Source organism: Helianthus annuus, chromosome 16 (genome assembly GCF_002127325.2).
Source record: "Helianthus annuus cultivar XRQ/B chromosome 16, HanXRQr2.0-SUNRISE, whole genome shotgun sequence".
In the NCBI taxonomy this organism is placed as follows: Eukaryota; Viridiplantae; Streptophyta; class Magnoliopsida; order Asterales; family Asteraceae; genus Helianthus; species Helianthus annuus.
Genome location: NC_035448.2, coordinates 175,847,234 through 175,855,924, shown reverse-complemented (window position 1 = coordinate 175,855,924; position 8,691 = coordinate 175,847,234). Strand labels below are relative to the sequence as shown.

Below are 8,691 nucleotides of genomic sequence, written 5' to 3'. Positions count from 1 at the left end.
ATTTTAATGTACGGAAGCTATATAAATCATCCTCCATGTTGATATATATTAAACAGATTTTCGTGAATTTCACTAACTAATGTTAAAAATTATGTGAACTTTTTACAAAATGATTATTTATACCGGAATGGGATCAAGATAAAATGATTTGAAGTGTGAGAACAGTGAAAACGATTTTCAGTCATAGAATCTTTTTGATTTGTGGCTAAAATGATGCAGTGATATTTTTGTAAATAATGGCAACCTTATAACTACTAGGAGGGTTAAAATTGGAAGATTCAAACAAGGGTGCACATGCTAATCACATGTCATTTCCCCAGTCATATTTAAACGCCAATAACTTTTTTATACGTGATTATTTTTTTAAAAAGTCATTTCCCCCCATCATATTTAAACGTCAATAACTTTTTTATACGTGATTATTTTTCTAAAAAAATTACACAATAAAACTCAGCGTTTTTTTTATCTTTCCAACAAGTATACTATTGATATACTTTTCGAAAAAAAATTAACTGGGTTTTATAGCGTTTTTTCTGAACTGTGTGTTTTATAACGTTTTAGACTTGGTATTTTTATGGCGTTTTTCTGAACTAGGTGTTTTTATTGCGTTTTAACTAGGTATTTTCATGGCGTTTTTCTGAACTGAGTGTTTTATGGCGTTTTCAACTGAGTTTTTTCATGACGTTTTTTCCTGAAATGGGTGTTTTATGGCGTTTTTAACTGGGTATTTTCATGGCGTTTTTCTGAATTGGGTGTTTTTATAGCGTTTTATTTGAACACCCAGTTCATGTGAATGGGTTTTTTAACAATATTACCCCTTAGTGGTATTTAGCATCAATGCCACATGTCACCACCAAAATCGTTCTCACCGTTCTCACACTTTTCACCGTTTTCTCTAAATGCTAACCCTATTTATACCCATACAACTAAAGAATAAAACGTTACGGTTCTTTTCTTTCTTTTTGTCGCTATTATCTATCTACTATACTAAAGCAAAATAAAGGTTGACCATTTGACCATGATGTGGCAGGTCTCTTTGGCCAGATAATTCTGACTTTGGGCGCCATTCTTATTTTCTTCCCTATTCCTTCATTTTCTTCAATTTTCTTCAATGCTAATAAATATCACCGCTCTCTCTCTTCAATTATGTTTCTTACCACCGCCTTCTCTTCAATCGATCCTTTTCAAGTTCATCTTCTTCAATCGATTCCTGATACTTTTCTTTGATCCATATCGAAACTTTGTAAGTGTAGATTGTTTATTTCTTAGTTTAATCCTTTTTTTTTGTCTGAATTTTATTTTGGATTCTTCAAAAGTGTTATTCTGTACATCAAACCCTAGATCCGGTTGTCATTATAGATTTGTTCTTTATGATTATTTGCTCTTTGTTTTTGTTATGCATTTTTGTGTTTAATCATATCACTAAATCGGTTTAACTCTTATGTTTTTTGTTACTTTTATTGAATAAATTTCATATTGTTATGTGTATGAAACCCAAATTCCGATTCTAAGTCCAGATCTGTTTATAATGTTTATTAACATTATTATTTTGTAATTAGATTTTATGTTTACTCATATTCCAGAACTGTATGTTATTGTTATTGAACTTGATGTTAGATTTGTTAAAATCCCTAAAATGTTTAGCTGATATCCGAGTTTCATAGTAAAAAATTTGTAGTTTATTCCTATTCCATTTATTTATGTTATTGTCATTGAATTTGGTGCTATATTTATTCAAATCCATATAATGATAATCTGATATCACAGTTCTTTGTCAAAAAACGTTTAATTTTGATTGATTCTGTATTGTATGCACCATAAAGTATTTGAATATATTGTTTTTAGACATAAGATCTGTTTGATTTGTTGTTTTTTTTTTTAATTTTTTCTATTAATTTTATCCTGTATCTGATTTTCTATCAATATCTGATGCTTTATGATGATTAACATTACTGTTGAATTTCAATATAAAATATGATTATTTATTCGCATTCAAACCTGTTTTTGCAGGTTTATATTATGCCTGTCCCTTCTTCATTAAGGTATATGCAGTTTATATTTCGCCTTTAAACCTTTTATGAAGGATAAGAAATCATGTTGAATGAAAAATCAGTGAAAGTTTTTTGCTTGGAACATTGAGGCGTCGTTGATGTTGCCAAGGAGTCTCAGGAAATGTTAAGTTATATAATTTTCTTACACTCCTCGGCAATGTCAACGACTCCTCAAAATAGTTTCTTGGAATCTCTCTTACTGATTGCTTCGTCGACAGGTTGTTTCTTTTTCTCATCACAGATTTCCTGTATATTCCTTAACCGCCCTAACTTCATTATATATGGAAACTTGCCTTTTTGAATGAATAATCTTTAATTTTTTTAGGTAATTTTGGAACCGTTTCCATTTGTACTCCATATATATACAAAATTGTTTTTAGTATAATGTTGCAATCCTTCACTTGAGAAGCGTTTTCTCTTTTTTGTTCATCATCATACCTGCAAATACAAGCATCGGTAAGTATATTGCACCTCTGTTTTAACATTTGTATATTTATTATATATAACCACAAATAGTGTTTTTTGTATTATTTATGTTCTATTTAACTGTGTAACTGATATTTCAAATGGTATTGATATCATTAACCCTAATAACTATTTTGTATTTTGCTAAATACATGTCTTATAAAAATTCTGATTCAACTTTTTGAAACGAAAAGTATGTTATGTATGTTTATGAAATTTATATTTAACTATTTTACTATTTATACAATTTATTTATTTTCTTAGTATGCTTATTTTTATGGTATACAACTCATTCTTCAACTTATTCATTAATCCTTTGTTTGTTACTTATTTTTTTTTTTTGAAGTATATTAGATTTGATGTCTTTTTTTTATTGTAACCTGTTTTTTTGCAGTTTTTTACTATGGGCGAACGTTCATCAAGGTATTATGTGGATAGTTTTTTAATTTTCTAACAATCCCTTTGACGTGTTATATTTTATTAACATTGTATTGTGTAATTCGGTTACAGTGGACCCTGGTTCTGTAGGGTAATGAATCGAGCAGACCAACTTATTCTGGTATAGGAAGATACTTTTACTTTACTTATTTGTGTTATCTTCCTTTTTCATATTTTTAAAAACATATAATTATTATTCTATTTTTTAAATCAATTGAAAGTATTTACAATTCATTTTCCCTTAAATTCTATGATTAGTCCATTCCGGATGATGCGGCTTCCAAACTGTGGGGTGTTGACAAATGCCCTACTAATGTTATGATACACAGTGAAGATGGTCGTGACTTTAATGTTTTCTTAAGCGCGTCTAAAGGGAAGTTTTTTTTCTTTCGTGGTTGGTCCAATGTTGTTGAACACTTGGGACTAACTCAGGGATGTTTGGTAGTATTTAATCCTTTAGATCATGCTACGTTTAAGTTAATGACTTACAAAGATGGTGTTAGTCGTGGGTCTTTCTGGACATATATGCAACCTCCATCATGCAATTTTTATGTAAGTTAAATGTGATTTTCTTTTCCTGATATATTCAAATATTATTTATTTATTTATAGATACTAACCTTTTTACTTTTTTTAACATGCTACAGGTCATTCCTGAATGTATTTTCCCCAAAAGTTACGATTTTTCGTCAAATGATGTAATCTCTACGGTTATGATCGACAACCAAATGTTTAACGTTTCCATTTTAACTAATGACGGCAAAGTCGGTTTTTCCGCTGGTATGGATGTAATTATTAGTATGTTTCAGTTGGAGGTTGGTTGTTATTTCTTATTCACCAAAGGATTTGGACATTTTTTCTATATGAAAGTCTTTGGAAAAACCGGGGTTGAAATCACATATCCTAAATTACATGTTGATGAGGTAATTAAATATATGTACTTAATTCTATGTTTTATACATATCAGCCTGAAATTCATCATTTGTATTTTAATTTGCAGATTGAGGTTGCTCCAATAGATGTTGACAATGAAGTTGAAGAACAAGTACATGGTGGTGTTATTCGGTTTGTTCGTACTGCCGGTGATGATTATTTTGTAAGTTTTCATATCATCTTGAAAACTGATAAAACACATAAGTTTGATGCGAATTTAATTTACTTAATGAATATTAATATTTTTTTTCATTTTTACTTAAATACAGAGAATTCCTAATCCTGTTTCACATATGGCTAAGCTTCATGAAGGGTTAAAAGATTTGACCATAAAATTTTTGCATCTGGACCCGCCACAGCAGATTACTAACGGTACCAGACGTGAAAGAAGACCCAATCGTCGTGGTTATCGTTACGCTTTAACCTCTTGGAAGAAGTTCATGAAAGCTGCTCAAATTAAGGCCCGTGACCAGGTTCACTTTTATTTTGATGAAAATGAGCAGGTGTTGACTATTGAGAGGGTTGTACGTTACGTTAACCGTAGTAATTAGATATATGACAATTATGGCAGGTTTTTTTCGTCCTTCGCAGTTTTTTTGGGTTATAACATTGGTTTTTGACTTTTATTTCAAGATTTTATATATCTTTCGATCTATTTTTTTTTAACCACTGTCAGAAAATAGTTAAGAGTATAATCTATTGTTTTACTAATTTGTATTCCCACTGCAACATCTTATCATAGATAAACGTATGGTATTGTTGATTATTGCTGATTATTGTTTTACAACTGAATATATTTAAAGAACAATATATAAACTAACTCTGCATATATTAAAAAGTATTATGAACTTAGTATTATATCTTTAATATATTACACTATGATGTTACATTATAAACATTTTTTTTTAAACATACCATAATAATTTTTTTATTATATATAATAATTGCCGAAAGTCATGTACGCCATATTAGTTTGCATATTTATAAATGTTTTCATTTTTTTTGAAAATTAATATTAATATTCATTAAGTAAATTAAATTCGCATCAAACTTATGTGTTTTAACAGTTTTCAAGATGATATGAAAACTTACAAAATAAGCATCACCGGCAGTACGAACAAACCGAATAACACCACCATGTAGTATACTTAGTTATTCACATTATATGGATATGTTCATCAATGTTTAATATGTCATAGTTCAATGCTGACTTTAAAACTGCTAAAGTTTTATAATGTTCCTTAATTTCAAATTCAATAAAAGGTTAATAATGAATTTAATATTGACAATGCGTATAATAAGTTAGTTACTTACAATTCTTTTTATAATTTTTAATGACATATTACCATATTTCTGGAAATTTATTTTGATTGACTTTATTTTTAGAAAACACCTCCATATTACATATTTCCATTTTCATCTTATAGTATAATTGATTTTGTTCGATATTGTTTGCATTTATACTACACAATCTTTTCTTAATTTAATTTGTCTACCTATTATAAATATTCTTTAAACATTTCAAATTGTACTCAGTTTTATCTACTCAACATTTTCTACATCATTTTTCATACTCTTTGGTAAGAATACCAATGAGACTTCTAGACTATATTGCTTTATAATTTATTACAATTACAATTACAATGTGTTATTATATAGTGTTTGTTTACTAATCTTTACTTTGAATTTTTTGCAGAAATGGAAGAAGGTGCAATCACATTGTTGAATAATTTGGACCTCAATGTTGATAACTATACCATAAGAATACGCATTGTTCGTTTGTGGACAAGAGCTGATTTCAATAACGCTAGAAAAGTGTATTGTTATGATATGATATTCATGGACAGTGAGGTAAGTGTTCATATACGTATGTTATATTTTAACTTTATATACTGTTAGTTGTCAAATTACTTATTATTTGTCTAAAATAATGTTGTTGTTTGGCAGGGAACAAAAATGCAAGCTTTTGTTTTGGCTAAAAATGCAGCTGGATATCAACATCTTTTGGAAGAAAAGCGTTGTTTGACTATTAGAAATCCTTCATTGGGTGAGAATCGTCAGAAGGTGAAGTACGCTAACGGTGGTTTGAAGATTAACCTTAATAACAACACCGTTGTTGAGGAATGCCACGAGGCTATTGGTTCTGAATGGGGTTTTGATTTTACTCCCTTTGATTCAGTTGTGGAGGATCCAACAGTTGACAACAAGTTTTTTAAAAGTCCAATTGGTATGATATACAATTATAACTATTTAACTAAACACAACACATTTTTTACTTTATTGACACTATTTCATTTTTATAAACAGATGTAATCGGTTTTGTGGTCAAAAGTTTTCCCTTCGAGGTAGACACAGAAACTAATAACGGACAAAACCAGAAGAAAGTCACCTTTATGCTTGAAGACCTGAAGTATTTATTTATTTTTTCCTCTATTTTATTGTTTAATATATTATTTTTCTATATTATGTACTCTGAACTGCTATTTTGATTTTATTCATTTCAATAATGTCCAGCAATAAGCAGATTTTCGTGACGCTTTGGGACGGTTATGCGGATCAAATAATGGAGTATGAGAGCAACAATCGAGGTGAAAAAAATGTCGTCGTAATAATTCAGTTTGGGAAGTACAGATTCTGGGGAGGTATCGTATTACTTCAAATATATTGTGTTTCTTTTTTCTTTATGGTTACATTTTGAATAATTCTTTGCATTATTTAAAATAATTATATATATATGTTCAGGTCATTTGTCTGTTTCAAATTTGTATACTGTCACCCGAGTCTTAATTAACAGTGATATTGATGAGGTTGCTGACTTTAAACAAAGGTTCACTATCCTAATAAGTTATTTTAAATTTCCTATGCATTTATGTGAATCTAAATTTTTAATTTTTATTTTTTTAATAGATTTATCGAGAAACTTTCTCCCGAAATGTCTTCCAGTTATTCTAGCCTAAGTTCTTCTGTTGCGAAGTCTGCCACTGAATAATTTCTTTCTGACCTCACCTTTTTTCCCATTGGGTCGTTAACCTCAATAGATACGGTAACACGGATAACATATACTTTTTATATGTTTTACACTATCAATTTTTTTAATACATTATATATATCTTAAACACAGACTAGGTTTGTTGTCATTGTTGGCACTATCAAGAGTTTTGCATCCAACAATGAGTGGTTTTACAACGCGTGCACAAACTGCAACAAAAAGGTTTCAACCGTTACTGTTGTTAAAGAAAAGCAGGATGGTACTGATGGTTCTGAAGAGGTTACTGTCTTAGAATGCAAGACTGATATTTGTAATACAAGGACCGTTACATCAATTCCACGGTAAATATTAACCATTTTTTCTTTATTTTGTTGTCAAAATAAGTTAATCTCATTTCTATTTTTTTCAGAATTAGGCTTTATATACGTGTCCAAGACTGCACTGGTATTGTGAGTCTGACATTGTTTGAGCGTGAGGTGACAAAGCTTTTGAAGGTTAATGCTAATCAGCTTTTAGACAACAACATTGAAGTATGTAGTAAATAATTCATTTTATCATATATTTTTTTTATTTTCAAAATATTAATTATATTTTATTTTTCAACAGTTAGCAAACGAAGGAAGCTTTCCAAATGAGCTAAATTCATTACTCAATATGAAGTTTGCATTCAAGATTGCTGTTTCTTCTTTTAACATCAGCAAGAAGTCTGATGGATATTCAGTCTCCAAGATGACTGATAACCCGGTTGTTTTGTCCGAGCTGGATAAACATTTTGACACTATTCAGGTATAGTTATTCCAATTCACCCTTATAATATTATTACAATCTTCCATCAATGTTTAATTACTGATTAAAATGATATATTGTTTTAACTTAAAATAATTTACAAAAACAGCCTATTGATGAGGAAGCCGTCAATGTCGAACCATCCGATTCAAATCGTAATGATTATTTGCCTGTTAAGGTTTAGTATCGTTTACCTTATTTATTATTCAACTTTAACTCATTATATGTTAATTGTATTTCCAAACTCATACTTAATTATTATTCATTATATTTAACTAGGATTCTATATCCCAAACGGGAGACGATGTAACCCCTTGCTCAAATGTGTTTAAAGTTGGCTTTACAACATCGTTGGATCGGATGGATGCTGAGTTTGATACGAGCAGCGAGCGTGACTTGAAGCGCAATTTGGAAACCGTGTATGACGTGGATGATGTATCTTCTCAGTCTTCTTCGAAGTCGCGTAAAGATGGTGGTGTGGATGCAGTTCTTCTAATTCCAAAGAAAGAAAAGTAGTCACCTATATTTCGAACATTGTTGGATGAAATCGTCTGTTTTTTTCTTAAGTATTTGGATATTTATGTTTGTTTTGACAATGGTTATAACTGTGTGGTTGATTTTTATGAACATGGTTGTTTTATTTCGAACATTATAGATTTGTTCTTTATGATTATTTGCTTTTTGTTTTTGTTATGCATTTTTGTGTTTAATCATATCACTAAATCGGTTTATCTATTATGTTTTTAGTTACTTTTATTTAATAAACTTCATATTGTTATGTGTATGAAACCATAAGTCCGATTCTAAGTCCAGATCTGTTTATAATGTTTAGTAACATTATTATTTTGTAATTAAATTTTATGTTTACTCATATTTAATACTTACGTATGTATAAATTGGTATTTAGAAAAAATAACATAGTAATAAGATAACAACTTTTAACGTTATTTAAATATTTTAAAAAATAATCCCTTCTTTAAATAATGAATCTTACTTAAAATATAGTACCCAATATGAGAATTCGTTGATT

General features: G+C 29.4%; 2 protein-coding genes across 2 annotated transcripts; both read left to right on the top strand.

Moving 5' to 3' along the window:
• The first annotated feature begins 2,865 nt into the window (after window positions 1-2,865).
• Window positions 2,866-5,942, top strand: LOC110920051. The gene is made up of 8 exons (XM_035984912.1): window positions 2,866-2,939; window positions 3,027-3,075; window positions 3,213-3,506; window positions 3,601-3,876; window positions 3,954-4,049; window positions 4,156-4,359; window positions 5,583-5,737; window positions 5,834-5,942. Exons 1-7 carry the CDS (start codon window positions 2,920-2,922, stop codon window positions 5,610-5,612), a joined length of 969 nt encoding a protein of 322 aa, XP_035840805.1. The 5' UTR covers window positions 2,866-2,919; the 3' UTR covers window positions 5,613-5,737; window positions 5,834-5,942.
• Window positions 5,726-8,310, top strand: LOC110920050. Its single transcript, XM_035985669.1, has 11 exons — window positions 5,726-5,737; window positions 5,834-6,113; window positions 6,194-6,296; window positions 6,401-6,528; window positions 6,629-6,713; window positions 6,794-6,851; window positions 7,008-7,216; window positions 7,285-7,405; window positions 7,482-7,661; window positions 7,771-7,839; window positions 7,941-8,310. Exons 1-11 carry the CDS (start codon window positions 5,726-5,728, stop codon window positions 8,175-8,177), a joined length of 1,482 nt encoding a protein of 493 aa, XP_035841562.1. The 3' UTR covers window positions 8,178-8,310.
• Window positions 8,311-8,691: the final 381 nt, after the last annotated feature.

What these genes read in the sequence shown, in the direction of transcription:
- LOC110920051 (XM_035984912.1), top strand. Translation starts at nt 2,920, where the DNA reads ATGGGCGAACGTTCATCAAG. An exon ending in CTAAATTACATGTTGATGAG is followed by an intron (nt 3,877 to 3,953) that starts GTAATTAAATAT and finishes TTTAATTTGCAG; the next exon opens with ATTGAGGTTGCTCCAATAGA. An exon ending in CTGCCGGTGATGATTATTTT is followed by an intron (nt 4,050 to 4,155) that starts GTAAGTTTTCAT and finishes ACTTAAATACAG; the next exon opens with AGAATTCCTAATCCTGTTTC.
- LOC110920050 (XM_035985669.1), top strand. An exon ending in GTTTTTTAAAAGTCCAATTG is followed by an intron (nt 6,114 to 6,193) that starts GTATGATATACA and finishes TTTTATAAACAG; the next exon opens with ATGTAATCGGTTTTGTGGTC. An exon ending in ATGATTATTTGCCTGTTAAG is followed by an intron (nt 7,840 to 7,940) that starts GTTTAGTATCGT and finishes ATATTTAACTAG; the next exon opens with GATTCTATATCCCAAACGGG.